The sequence below is a fragment of the Anopheles arabiensis genome, chromosome 2 (genome assembly GCF_016920715.1).
Source record: "Anopheles arabiensis isolate DONGOLA chromosome 2, AaraD3, whole genome shotgun sequence".
NCBI classification, from domain to species: Eukaryota; Metazoa; Arthropoda; class Insecta; order Diptera; family Culicidae; genus Anopheles; species Anopheles arabiensis.
The window spans coordinates 53,004,380-53,018,647 of record NC_053517.1 but is presented as its reverse complement, the minus strand read 5'-3'; the positions used below and the strand labels follow the sequence as shown (position 1 = coordinate 53,018,647).

The following is a 14,268-nucleotide window of genomic DNA, read 5'->3' as shown; positions in this document are numbered from 1 at the left end:
TAATTTCTTTCTTTTTCTTGATATAATACAGAACAACCGGATGGATTTTCGTTAATTGATAGTGTTTCCTTTCTGTAGATGATGGTGTGTGTATGCTTTATCGGTTGACATCACAAGGTTACATTTGAATTGAGTACCACCAGTGCATTCTTACATACATTTGGTATTGAGTGTGCATTTTGCATTACCTCCCTCAAATGCTTCAGCAAATGCTGCGCGTGTTTAATATCTTCCATCTTTATGCTATTTATCAACCGTCCATCAACGCGCGAAACACGTTAGCGATGAAAATAAAGAACTCCATAGTAGGAGGATCCATTATTGGCAATATCTTACTGTGATGTGTTTGTTCGCTGTTGCATTGTTTGCAATACTTTCGTCTTCATTCCTTGCCTAACATTCCCTAGGGTAGTGCGCAATCCTTACCTAACAGAGTTTAAACCCAATGTACCCGTACCCTAGACTCCCAGAACTCGTTTCAGACCCATAAACCTAACACATAAACCAATGCCAATACAAATATAGTTCGGATGTAAGGTTAACCCTCTCCTCTGCCGTCTTATAAAGTATGCTTTTGCGGACTGCAATTACAGATTTTGAATTGTTTTTTTTTTTTAGTTTAGTTTTCTATTGGTTGTTATAGTGCCAGTATAATTTATAATGAAGGCAATTATGTATGTTCGTCACTCATTTCAAGGTTGCAAGTGTTTTCAAGCATTCATGTATTTCTATTCGAAATGCTTCAAGTGTGCAAATACCTGCGTAATTTTCAAGCACACCCAAGTACCTAAACTTCATGAGATTCTTCTCGTCTGGACAACTGAAACACAAAAACACTGAACACCATACAAGACGAAGTAATTTTGAGTGATCGACAATGCAGGTAAATTTCAACACAAAAAGCCATTTCCTTCACTATAGTTCTTGGTTGAACCATTTTGTCCAAATGTTCGATAAAGTACATAACATATGTAGCGTTTGGTAAATAGACAAAAGTTCATCAATAGTGAGAGCTCATTTTTTCCATCTATACTGGACAAGACAAGACTGATGACATCAACACAGAGCCGCCAATCCGAAACCAGTAAATTGTTCGTGGAGGATCGATGAACCAAGAAGAGGACGAGTAATGAATCCCTAGTGATTATGGAAAATAGGGGTTAGTCACGATTCCAATGCAAAAATTCCTTCGTTCCTTCGCAGCATCACTGGGCCACTTATTGTGTGTATCGTATTGTGTTATGACTAAGTAGTTGGTGACTATGCTTTGCGCAAACGAATCAAAAACAACGATTATCAATTGAACTAAAACAATGTAACAAACGAATCAACTAAAAAACCTTGTACTCCTCGCTCTATATATATATCGTTACCTTTCTTAGTCACTCTCCAGCGCATCCCCAAAATATCTGCTCCCTCTTTGCCTGCACATTAACATTAAATTACTCAATTATCTTTGGGTGGCAAGCATACGCCCCAGCCCAACACTCGCCGATCGAAGCCGCTCGAAAAGAGATTGCAGTTCGAGCTGATATCCTCCGTCCAGGCGACGGCCGATACCATACGGCGATGACCCTGGCGGCTCGTTCGGGGTAACCGGGCAATACGTTGTCCGTTCAGATCGAACAATCGAATATGGCGATTATCGTGCGGGATGGCAATCACGCCGCTGGCCGACACCGCCAACCGATTGACGGCCGAGTCCGTCCGGATGGTCGTTAGTGCGGAACGCATGTTGCGCAGCTCCCACACCTTCACTGAGCGATCGTCCGATCCGGAGACAACTTTATCATCTCGCGTAAATACTGTCGAGGTTACGTTCCTGTAAATGGTTGGTAAGAAATTAGTATGAGTTTTTTGTTTTGAACCGATCCAACATTCCATTGCCTATAGTGTGTGCTTACTCGGTGTGTCCTTGAAAAACTGAAACCGCCGGAATGGGGTCACGGAAATCCCACAATCGGAAGGTGGAATCGCGCGAAGCTGTCACAACTAGCCGCTGACTCGGGTGTGCCGATGCGTGGGTCAGCTCGTGATCATGTCCACACAGTGGATGTAGCGGCTCCCGTGTCTCCACGTCCCACAGAATCGCTGTCCGATCCCAGCTGGCCGTTATGACCTGATCTCCACCGGGTAGCCAATCAGCCGCCACTACCACCGCGGTGTGTCCACCTGGTCCGGAAAATTCACACAGCGGTGTTCGCAGCACGTCAATCCGTTCCTTCTCTTCGTACGGTCCTTCCTCTTCCTCTTCCAGTTCCTCCTCGGAGGAATGTCCTTTCCTGGCTGGCACTTCCCAGTTCACGGCGGCTTGCCATATCTGGGCGGTCGCGTCGCCACTGCCAGTCAGGACAATGTCACGCGTCGGATGGAACTTGATCGAGTTGACCGATCCACTGTGGCCCTGATATTGCAGCAGACAACGCCCCGTATCGATGCCCCAAATGCAGGCACTGTGATCGGCCGAAGCTGTACCAATGATGGGCTGCCCAGCTTTCGTGCTGACCTGCCAAACGCCGTCCTTGTGGCCACAAAATTCACGCACGAGCGAGCTGACGACAGACTGTGCCTTGAAGCTGGACACTATACGGCTCGTCTGTGCGCGAAGCTTGTGTCCGGCCTTCACCTTGCTGCCGGCACTGCCCAGCTTCGATTTGAAGCTCTTGTTAACCGAACCATCCACCTCGAACGCGTCCTGCAGTGGAAGCCTTTCACCGACGGTAGAGTCACGCGGTGTACCTGCGACAGCTTCCAACTTTTCACGCACTATGGATGAAAAGAAAATGAAGAATGAACGACAACATAGTAGGCGACACGTTCCATGATGCGGTACTTACAGCTCATATTTTCGGCATGCAGTAATTCGAATTCTTTTTCGATCTGCGAAAACAAATGATGCAGTCTGGCACGGAACGGTTCGTCTCCACCGCCCAATGACGTAGGCATTATGTCCTCGGCCAAACTGCCCAGCTTCAGCGAACGTTTTGCGGTCAGCTGTTTGCCCATGACCGTCGCCCCGCCGGTTCCACCTGCGGCCGCACCAGACATTCCCTGTCCGGTGGAACCACCTCCTACACCAACGACCCCAGCGCTGCCCGCTGGTCCACTGGCTCCAGTGGCACTAGCCCCGGTCGAGCCTCCACTAACTGAGGAGGAAGCAACCGCCGGTTGCTTCGACGAGGAACCATCTAAGGGCATTTTTGACGACCAAGCAAATCTAAAGCCATCGATTTTATCGAATCCGCTACCGTGAGCTGGTGCCTTAATCCGTATCCGTGCGCCACCACCACCAGCGTTGCGCTCCGGGAGCGCTTGCGATGTCGTGTGCGGTGTTGTCGTTGTCGTCGTCGTTATGCAAGGTGTGCAAATGCGTCGTCGATTGCCTCCTCCTCCTTTCTCGAAATGCCACTGCCACTGTGTACCGACGGCGTTGCTGTTATGGCTGGCTTCAAGGCAATTGCGCTTGGCAAAATACACCCACTTCAGCCCACTTTTCTTGCTCTGCTCGCACAAACTCACTGAAGGTCAGTATTTCCCAATCAATTTCCACCCGTACACACACGGAACCAGCAGACGAAATCTCACCTAAACTATCATTGTATCCGAGGAAAGGTGAAATTGAAACTGCGTGAAACGATTTCAAATGGATGCAGATCGCGTTTTTCTCCGTATGATGCACACGCCAAGCAGTCAAGGAGGAAATTATCCGATAAAACACACTGAAGCAGGGACTAGAAGATAATCTTTCTCGCGCTAGTTGTCGAATTTGTTTTGAGCCCTACTTTTCATCGAACAGACTAGAGATGAGGTAAGCTGTCAAACAGGGCAGAGGTGTCGAACACAGAGCCCAAAGATTAACGAAAACATAATTTATAATGCATGTTCTTTTGTAAATATGATCTGCAAATGAGATCATTTAGCTCACGTTCAAGTTTAGCTGATATTTTATGTAAATTTTTAGTAACAGCATTCAAGAGCTAAAAAAAATCATTCAAATTATGGTCTCTTAAATTATTTTGAATGATGTTTGACAGTACCGTGTGTTGTGACGTTTGAAAGCTATATGACAGTTGCTTCTTGAGCAGCAGCTTGCAAGTGTGTGTGTGGATGTGTGTGTGTTCGTATTTGTTGATATTTTTCCAATCATTCTGGCGGACCAGTGACGTCATCAATTTTAAGAATCGGCACAATGTAACGGAAGCTTCTTCAAGCCTCGGTGCCCTGTTTGCCGTTTGCAATATTCAAGCATTCTTCTTTTGTTGCCATACTGATTACCAATGGCAGCTTTACAGTATAATTCAATATTGTTGTTTTTTCTTTCCGACCCATTTGGGCTAGAACTCTTTCCATGTGCGGTATGTAAATATTCTTAGCTTTTTCTTCACTTTTCTTTATTAAATCCCCTTTAGATTTCAATGTAGACGCCATGACATTCTCCTTATATGTAGTTAGATGTTTATCGATGGTTTCGACGACAGCTTGTCTAGCACCAATCACCGCCGTTACGTGGTCTTGAGTCCTCTTCCATTGTAAACATTAAATGATTTTTTTTTGTAACATACCTTTTATATGTTTTAGCTTGCTCTATTAATTTGTACGGCTTTTTGGATGCACTATAGTCATGACGTAGTTGATGGCACTATCTTCATCACGTCGGAAGCGTTGATGCGTTTTCCGTGCTGGTTCGTTGCCCAACGTCCTGGCACGTACACTAGCTTTCATTTGCAGGAAATCTTCCTGCAGTTCTCTCATCAGACATTCGAATCGGTTGATGCGGGTCAGGTATGCTTCGAGAACATCCTGATCGTGCTCGGGTGTCGTTGTTCTGGTGCTCTTGCTTTCCTTCAGCTTGTTATAATCTTCTAACAGTTGATCGTACTTCTGACGACTCACGAACTCACGATGTTGATCGTCCTCTAGATAGGTTTTTGGAACCGTTTCTATCGCTTCCATGTTGTGTAAGTTATGCAGGACCAATAAACGATCCCTCCTGGTTGGCGAACACTTCACGAATGAGCTAATCTATCGCAACGACAAGCAATAGCACAAGCTGAACGGCAGCCAGTCCTGCCAGTTAGTCGGTTACCATCCGCCCAAAAAGTTTATCAGCGAACGATTACGGACATAACAATGAACAGAAAGTGTTGATGCGACGCCAGATAAACGGAACTCAAATTGTTGCCATGTTTTCTACATCATAATATACGCAAGACACTGGTACGTAAAGCGTAAACAAACCATATGGAGTTTGTTATTTTTACCAAAATAGTGCAACATGTTCCGTTTTTGGGGGATAACCAGTTCACGGTGGTTACTTTATAACCGTCCAAACTAAAAAGATAGTGAAGCCGTGTTCGTTCGGTAACGTGTCTGATAGCTAGCGTTGTTGTTAGACGTTGTTTTTGAAAGGCGCTTTAGATAGGAGATTCGCGAAAAACAAGCGTCGGCAGTACTTATCAGCTTCACCATATGAAGATAATTAATTATCTAAGCTTTTAGGAGTTGAAACACAACAACGATGCCTATGTAGTATGTTAAAAAAACAGCTGTTTCTCTTATTAAATTTGGCTATTTAATTTAACAATTTAAAAACAGATTAGATAATGCTTTACAGTTTAGATGTTTATTTCTTTTACCATGAATAGCAGTTGCTTTAGCAATTCTTTAGTAGACCATTCGAAACATGTTTTAGCTGGAACCGGCATCGATTTACCGTATAGGTACATCCTTTTGCTTGCCAGACCAACAACAAATCAACAGTAGAGTTTAAACTCAACCATTAGAGCTATGTAACAAACCCAACGATTGACGACTGATGAACAAGATCTTCAAGATTACGCTATGTTAGCTCCTGTTTTCGGTTAAGCAATGAAGAAGAGTACTATAATAATATTTATGCCTAAACACCCAAGCATGGTAAATATCTACAGAGCTACTTTGCAGCTGTTTTGCACCGCCCTTTACGCCTATCTATGGTAATAATGGTTTCTAATCATTTCTGCCCGCAGAAAACACATCTATTAAAGTTCCCGTTAATCAGCTATCGTTACATCAGACAGACAGAGACGTGTGCGTGTGCGAGTATGGCGTGGAGTAGTAATTATGATCCATTTTCGATTTTTACGCACTAAACAAATGTAGCTGTAATTCTGTTTGTCATTGCATTAACCAGAATTCTATTTGACACTTTACATCCTAAAAACATCGCGTCTAATTGCGAAACACACGTTACAAAAATCCTTGTATAGTATCATTCTTCTTTTCTCTAGTGTTCTGATTTTTTGCTTTTTATATTCCGTTGGGATTGTTCGTGGTGCAATATTGTGAAGGAGGGTTTCTTGTTTGGTTCTTTGTACATAAGATTTGCCGTTTCTAGCAGCAATAGCATGTTGGTGCTTGTCTGCCAACGAATGCTTTCGCCATTTAGACGATATCTACATAACGAACATTGACCAGGTAGTGTAGCACAGTAGAGTGTCTTCAGTAATGTCAACCATGATATATGAGAAGTTTTGTGATCTGTGATACAGGAAAAGCTATACAACAATAGGATTTCGATCCCATTTTCTTGTTTATATACAAAGTAAGGTCTACGGATAAAGAGGGGAATCCTTCTTCGGTGGATTTGTCAGCTAGTCGTTCATTGTCTTTTCAGCACTTTGAAACACTTGCTTTGCGTTTAAGTTGATCTACTCCAAGGCAATAGACACCTAGATTCTATTTTAAAAAAAAGCATTTTCCATGTTGAGAAACACTTCAATCCTGCTTTAAAATGTCCTGCTCTCTGTCTACCGTTTCTTATGGTATCAGGAATATTAGTTTTGCCGCATCTTTCTTTCGATAATACGTATTCACACAGACATGAACATGTACCTTAGAAAGCGTACATTTTACTGCTACATATTAAATCTTCTGTATTTTATTGCCGAAAGTGTCCTTCAAAATAAAAAAAATCCTTAGACTTAGAGCGAAAAAAGTAGATTGGTATTTCACTTATATGTAAATATAGGACACCACACATCACGACAGGTATACGGCAATTGCACCGGTAGGACTGGTGGAACCTTGACTGGTGATCGACGGGAAGCTCAGATGGGTGAGTTCGGGAGAGGATTTGGAAGGTTGGACAGGAAGGATGGAGGGATGGATAGAAGGGGGAGCAGGTGTCATGAAAGCGCCAAAAGACTTGTGTTGACACACGGAAAAATGGTTACTAAAACCCTCGCGTGTGGATGCACCTCAGCCGATCGCTGTCGGTTTTGCGTTCTCACTTATGCTCTGCTCCTATTTCCTGCTCACTAGACCGAGCGCGCAGTATACGTGTTTGGGGTGCACTGTGTGCACGGTCGACTCAACAAGCAAAGTGGGACGACGACGACGCGTATCCGTGGATCGTCAAGCCAACACCATTCATAACTGCTAGATTGTGACATCGCATTGTACAACACGTGTGTCGTTACTGTAAAACACGCTTACCATACACTCATCAAGCATACACACATACACTCCTCCCCGACGCATACATACAGACATCTTGTTTTGCTTGAACTTTTTCCTATGAACTATATCCTTGATTTTATTCGACCGTTGTTACGTTCCCATTTTCTTACTAGCCCTTAAAAACGAACGCTATGCCTTGGCGCTTGCCACATTCAGTTCAGCTAGCTGGTTTGCGCGTGTGCTCTGGCTAGCTTGATTTATTCCTGATTGTTGCACCATCATTGCACCTACGGCTATTAAATTTTCGTCGCTGCATTCTGTACACAAAACCTGTCAGCTTAGTTTCTGTCTAACTTTGCATCTTTCTTCTTCTTCTTCTTCTTCTTCAAAATAAATCATCACTATTTAAACACCATTGTAACTTTCTTAGCAACTTAAAAAAGACAAGAAAGGGAATAAAGCTGCCCGGTCCTCTTAATCTCCCACTATATATGCCCAAAGACATACACGACCAGTTCGTTCGCATGAAATCGTAAATAGACCAGAAGCCGTAACATTCATGCCCGTATCTATTTCTTGCCCTTTAGCAGCCTTCCTCGCGGTTGAATGTTCTTAGTAGGATTGTCTCTTTGCGACGTGTGTGCTTGTTCCAGTATGTTTGTTTGTTTGTTTCAGCTCCAGGGAGGTAGTAGTATTACGGATAGGCATAAAACCAAAAATTTAATTAAAAAGATGCATATAGCAACACCATCTGATGCGGTGAGGTCGTGCAATAGATTGCGAAACTGAAGGCGAACAAAAAAAGTAGCAGAACGAGTATCATCCGCAACGGTGCGGGATTTCGGTTTGGTTTTGGAATACGCGATTAACCGGTGGCATCTACGATACCCTCCCGTTTGCACACACGTGCTAACACACACACACACATACACACATACAAACACACACGGTATGGGGGGATGGGGGTTCCGGGGACAATTTTACAATAAATTAATAATTAATTACAAGAACCGAATCCGGCCTGCCATATTCCCGCTATTATTGGGCCGCCGTGTGCGTGTTCGTCGCCGGCCGTTGCGTCAGTTCCATCTCGGCGGGAAGGTCGCCGCGGACGTAGTAGTCGGCCGCCTTGTTGCCGGTGCCATTGCTGAGCGTACCGTTGGCGCTACCGTTGGCAACGTGGCCATTCTGCTGTTGCTGCTGCTGCTGCTGTTGTTGTAGCAGAAGCGCTTCAGCTTCTCGCTTCTTGGCGGCGGCGGCCCTCTTCTGCTGTGAGTGGGAGAAAAGGCGAAAGAAAACAGTTAGAACCAGGGCGGCATACATAGTGGGAAAATGAGCTTTCTCAGTGATCGTACTGATGATATCGAGACCGAAAGTATATGAGAAATAAGTTGAACGGATAGCGATTTTAGCCACGTAGATAAATCACATCGCGATCGCACTTCGACAGGCGAATGGATGTCTAAGCGTGTGTGTAAAGAAAGGTTAAAAAGGAAACGAACGAAAAAAGAACAGGTTTTCCAATCGGATGATCGGGGTTGTTTGTCAGAGAAGTGCGAAATGCAAAGACGTTCCCAAACAAGTAAATCTGTCATTCGGGCTTGGATGGATGGTTGTGTTGCTGCCAAACTTATTGACACCTTTTCTTCCGTAAAAGACGGCTTTCATTCATCGGAAAGGACCGATGTAAGAGCATTCAAAAAGTTGTTTAATTATCAATGGCAAGCTTTGTGGAATGGGATACCAAAGAATACGAGGAGCATTTTGGGGCGTTCGCTTGGACTCCATAGTCTGTACATACCTTTTGAACTTTGTATGTGCTCTGGTAGAACTCGTTGAACAGGAAGAAGAACATCACAGCGTGCATTCCGATCCACCAGACGAAAGCTTTCGGGTAGTTGCAGTCGATGAACAGCAGTTGGAAAGCGTGTACCATAATCAGGACGAATTGAACCTACAACCGTGGAGGAAGATACATTAGCATTAGAGAGTTCCGCCGCTACTACTGGGCAATATGTGTCTGTAGCCCTTCGTTTTGTGTGTCCACTCACCATCTGAAGGGCGGTTAGGTATTTCTTCCACCACAGGTATTTCTGGAATTGCGGTCCGAGGGCAGTAAACAGATAGTACGTATACATTACTATGTGTACGAACGTGTTCAACAGGCCGAAGAATGTGCTGTGACCGCCTGAAGAGAGAGAGAAAGAAAACAAGACGATTCCTCGGCGTTAGTAATTGAAGCTATTTGCGTCCGTCTTTCTGGTGAGCTTACCTGGAGTGAACTTAACACCGAACCACACCGACATTGGCATACATCCGTGGTGAATGACGTGCAGTGTAGACACTTGACTACTCTTTTTGCGCATCACAAAGAAGAACTGTCCAAAAAGGGAGGAAAAATATAAGTGATATTAGGCATCAGTTGATATGGCGAGGGCTAACGCACTCGATGGCACTCGTACGTTCGGTTCTCATTGCTCATTCGACTCATTCTTGACAGGTTGGGCACACGGTTGGGGGGGTCTTTGTAGAACGCACTACTGACCACGTTCTCGATACGAGGCATCCCAAGGCAGTCCAGTTGCGTTCACGAACATGCCATGCGCATTCACGGACACGTTTTTTCTAGGGTGCACACCAAGCAGCAAGTTACCATCATGACCCGATCAGCGCGGTTACTACTTATATGCACGGCGATCGACCTGTCGTCGCAAGTAATACCAGCTGGGTAACGCGCAACCATATACCTTTGTTTGGTGTGACGACGGTTGGACAAACTAGATCATCGACATAAATTAGAGCCTCCGCCGGTGAGATTGGTGATAACTGTGAACATACAAATACAACGATGGGTTAAACCCAATAGCACACATGTTTATTTGCGTATGCCAAAAGTGTCCAACATTCGCAACTTTCATTTGCGGCGATATCGTCACACCAGAGCCCGAAGATGGGCTCAAACGTCGGCTGACGGGAGTATGCGCCTTTCCAAAAAACGCTGCATAAATTGCGCATGGAAAATCCTACCAATCAGGTGAAGCAAAAACCGGAATTGGATTCGATTTACTGGACAAATCTCGACCAGCCAAACAGCACCACAAGCGCGCACAACGGGGAGGAGGGGCGACCGGTAACCGATAGGGTCGAAGTCAAGCGCAGATAAAAACAGTATTGACGCAAAACCGGCAACCCTGGGAAGCAATAATAAAAACAACAACAAAACAAAGCTAACGGGAGAGAGAGCAGGCTTTTCACGCAAATGAGGCACATGGGGATAAGTGTGCTGCTACACGAACGTGTGTGTGTGTGTGTGTGTGTGTGTGTTTGTGGAGGAACTCGCTGTTCTGCTTTCTAAGGATTGTTCCAGAAGCTGTCCAGAGTCCAGGGCAAAGTCACACAGATCGTTTAGCATCAGGTCCGAATGATCCACACGCTAATGTGAATGCGAATTTAAAGCTTCTCCACATACTCCGTACTTCGCCGTACCTCCCCGGCGAGGGGATCGTGCTGAGAGAGGAGGTTCAATGATCTTCAGTTTTCTGGCGGTCAGCTTCTTCAGCAGTGGATAGTACTTGACATTCAACTCTCCCTTCCGCACGGGGTGTACGTTTTCGAAGTCGAATTTTAAATAACGTAAGCAAACACTTCCAACAAGCGGACGAAACAAAACAAATAAACCCATTTTGGGTAGTGCTTTTCTGCACACCCCGGAAGCTGACGGGACTGAGAATTTATTTAGCACACTATGGAGGCAGCTAACCGTGAAGAAGTTGACAAGATGGACCTAACAGCACCACCTCCAACCTTAAATCTTCTCACGATGATGATTCAAAATTGCGAATATTTGTTTTGTATGTCAATATTGACGAGTTATGGTTGTGAGGTGCTTATCCTCTTTCTTCCACAATCTTCTGCTAGTGATAAACTGTAACTACACAGGAAAAGTATCCCACTGCTTGATACAACAACGCTGTGACACAAGACAAGCCTCCAAGTTTATGTGCGTTCGTTTGTGGGCACATGACCCGAGCTGTCTTGAGCAGTAGAATAATACAAGCAATGCAGCAAATGGTGGTTACACGAAGGAGACCACCTCTTGGATTTCTGTTTGCCAAACGTGTGTCCAGCAGCCGCGCGGGCTAAACAAACGGGAGGCTCATCATCTCGCGGATGTTGACTAGAATTACGCAGCTAATTCGCGAGAAGCGCTACACGCACAGCAGGAAACGATCTTCGATTGACGTAAATATTGACTCGAGTAGCTCAATCGCCCTTCAATCAGCAGCCCCTCACGCTCCGTGTGTTCGGTTGGCAGCTTCTTCTGTACGTGTGTACCTTTTCCTGCCACCTGTTGCAGCCTGAAGGAAATGACTGGAGAGTATCTTCCGTCATCAGATTTAACCGAGCGCTCTAAGGATGACCGTGACGAATATGTTCAAGGGCGTGTTGAAATACACTTTAATTATGTTTCTCTTTAACCCAGCCGTTAATTTACCTTAATGACTGTGAATGGTGATCATCGAACATTGTACAGTGAGTTTTGAGCATTGAGTTTTTTGAGCATTGAGCGGAGAACGAAAACTAACGAGATCGAGCAATTCATTTGGTTTGTGTTCTGCGATAGAATCAGATGTTAAACTTACCGTGTCAAAGAACTCGGTGAATTTGGAGAAGTAGTACCACCAGCAGGCATGCACCATCTAGAGATTAGGCCAGCAAGGGAGGAAGGCAGTGACGGAAAAGAGATAAATAAACTGTGTTATTAAAACCGATTCTGATACGTTTGAAAAGATGACATCGATTCGACGAAAGGAGCCAGGGTGCGCGAGATGCTTTAGTGGGAAGACTTTAGGGGAGAGCATGAGCAAAGGATGAGCGACGAGAAAAAGAGAGAGAGAGAAAGAGTGAGAGACGCGAGCACACATAAACACGATAAGAGGGAGTAATTTGCATTCGCCAACATGATGAAGTGGGTGAAAATCAATGATTGCGGGCAATCAGGGGGTGGGGTAAGATAGAATGGGGATTGGCCTCAAACCGAATGAAAGACGGTTTTACGGCGATGAAACATTGCACAAATAAAAACAAATGATTGTATGAAGGAGCATGCAGAAGGGACAACAATCTATGAATGTATGATGAAGGTTTACACAATTAGAACATTCGCTGCTTTCACATACAGAAGAATAAGTTGAATGGGATGATGAAACTAAAAACAAAACATAAACTTCCTTTCATGATTAATTGATATAGCTGACGTCTGAAGCCGAAATTAGGTCAATGGTAAATGTGTTCAAATAGTTGCTAAGGTTATTTTATGCAAGCGCAAACAAGATCAGTTTAGTGAAAGTAACACATATTGTTATAATAATGAAACCATAAAACACGATATGAATAGAAGAAGCAGTGCAGAAGAAGCATAAGATCACATAGGTGCTGAAGGTTAGTTTGATGTGTTCAATAAAAGCATTAAAAGTAGTGTGGATTAGCGATAGTGAGGGGATAAGAATGAGAGCTGATGATGCGCCCGGAAAGCAACCCTGGCACTTTCCGTACGACGTTCAGTGCGTGTGCCGAGTCTTGCCTCGAACGAAACCTACCCGCAGCGTTTTGGGGTGGTTACTATAGTCGACTGGCTGGCATCGGAAGTTATAATGTCCCGTTAGCCAACCCGATACACCAATCTGTAAAAAGTGGCAAAAAGGAGGTCCAGAGTGGTTAGTACGGTGCCGAATCCAAGTGTTGCATTTTGTACTGCTTTGGTAGGTGAGTTTTTTGGTTTTTTTGGTTTTTGTCTGAAGCATAGTCAATGTTCTGGTTTAGTGTTGTGCTGTGCTGTTCTTGCGTACGCCTGCTTGCCTGCCTGGGAGTGTAATTGTGGTGTGTGTCTTGGGTAGTTTAGGTTTGTGTACTTGATATGCGTCGAGTAAGTTTGGCTGCCTCTTGTGTGAGGTTTTTGATCAGCAAGTTCGTCACTAATCGTTGACTACGGCAAACAACATCAACGGCTGCACGGTACACATTAAGAAACTTAAGTAGCTGTAATGTATAATTTGAAAGCTCAAATAACATACTGCCGTAGCAACTTTCGCCCTCTGACACTCAAACCTCCCCAAACATACAAACCTAGTCTAAGTTTAGTGGCTTAACGCGACTGATCACTGGTCTTTTGCAGCTTTCAGAGAGCCTCCTACTGCAGTAATATATAAATAAGGTATACACACACACGCACACACAAACACACATATACTAATACACTAAGTGGGCCTAGGTCATGGGCTAGGATTCTTTGGTGCATTCCAGTGCGATGGTCAGGTGATACGTGCATACTCGACGGTTGAAGTTGTAGTGGGACAACAACGGGAAGATTATGTTTGGCAGCTCTCTGTTTTGACAAGGTTGTACTGCAACAAACATACATGGGGTCCGCTCTGGTCATAGCGTCGAGCGGATAGGGTTGCAGGTTTACCCACCACACGAAGGTTTTCGTGCTGTGGTTGGTTGTGCGCCGAGTCCGAATATCCCTTTCACCACACCATACACGATTGACGACCTTGAAGCGATGTTCTTTTTCTTGCAACGACAGATACCGACGGGGGAACGCGAGGGAGGAATGGACTCGGATCGGAAGAGCGTTTGCTGGGGATACACGAACGCTGCGGAGTACTGGCAACACTTACTCTCATCGCGCGTCCGGTAGTACCGTGATCCACAGGCTGGCAACGGAAGCTGTACTCGCCCCACCAGCCGCCCATCAAACACTACACACATACGAACCCGGAAGGTGAATTCGGCCAGCACAACAGAACAGCAGGTAGGGAGAAGCGG

The 14,268-nt window shown here is 44.8% G+C and overlaps 2 protein-coding genes across 7 annotated transcripts in view; both read right to left on the bottom strand.

The window, feature by feature from the left end:
* Nucleotides 1–43: 43 nt before the first annotated feature.
* On the bottom strand, nucleotides 44–3,810 carry LOC120893718 (WD repeat-containing protein 37). The gene is made up of 3 exons (XM_040295770.1): nucleotides 2,838–3,810; nucleotides 1,905–2,766; nucleotides 44–1,822 (listed from the first exon to the last, which is right to left on the bottom strand). Exons 1-3 carry the CDS (start codon nucleotides 3,196–3,198, stop codon nucleotides 1,447–1,449), a joined length of 1,599 nt encoding a protein of 532 aa, XP_040151704.1. The 5' UTR covers nucleotides 3,199–3,810; the 3' UTR covers nucleotides 44–1,446.
* Nucleotides 3,811–6,897: 3,087 nt separating this feature from the next.
* LOC120897675 (elongation of very long chain fatty acids protein AAEL008004) overlaps nucleotides 6,898–14,268 on the bottom strand; it is a 42,389-nt gene continuing 35,018 nt past the window's right edge. For 3 of the 6 annotated variants that reach the window (XM_040302696.1, XM_040302699.1, XM_040302698.1), the window contains 6 exons: nucleotides 13,041–13,124; nucleotides 12,084–12,140; nucleotides 9,713–9,818; nucleotides 9,492–9,628; nucleotides 9,242–9,394; nucleotides 8,479–8,709 (listed from right to left, as the gene is read on the bottom strand). In XM_040302696.1, the coding sequence (XP_040158630.1) occupies nucleotides 8,479–8,709; nucleotides 9,242–9,394; nucleotides 9,492–9,628; nucleotides 9,713–9,818; nucleotides 12,084–12,140; nucleotides 13,041–13,124 (768 nt within the window). Of the gene's footprint in view, nucleotides 8,710–9,241; nucleotides 9,395–9,491; nucleotides 9,629–9,712; nucleotides 9,819–12,083; nucleotides 12,141–13,040; nucleotides 13,125–14,120; nucleotides 14,202–14,268 lie in introns of all 6 variants that reach the window. The other 3 variants (XM_040302702.1, XM_040302697.1, XM_040302700.1) reach the window with 3 other exon arrangements.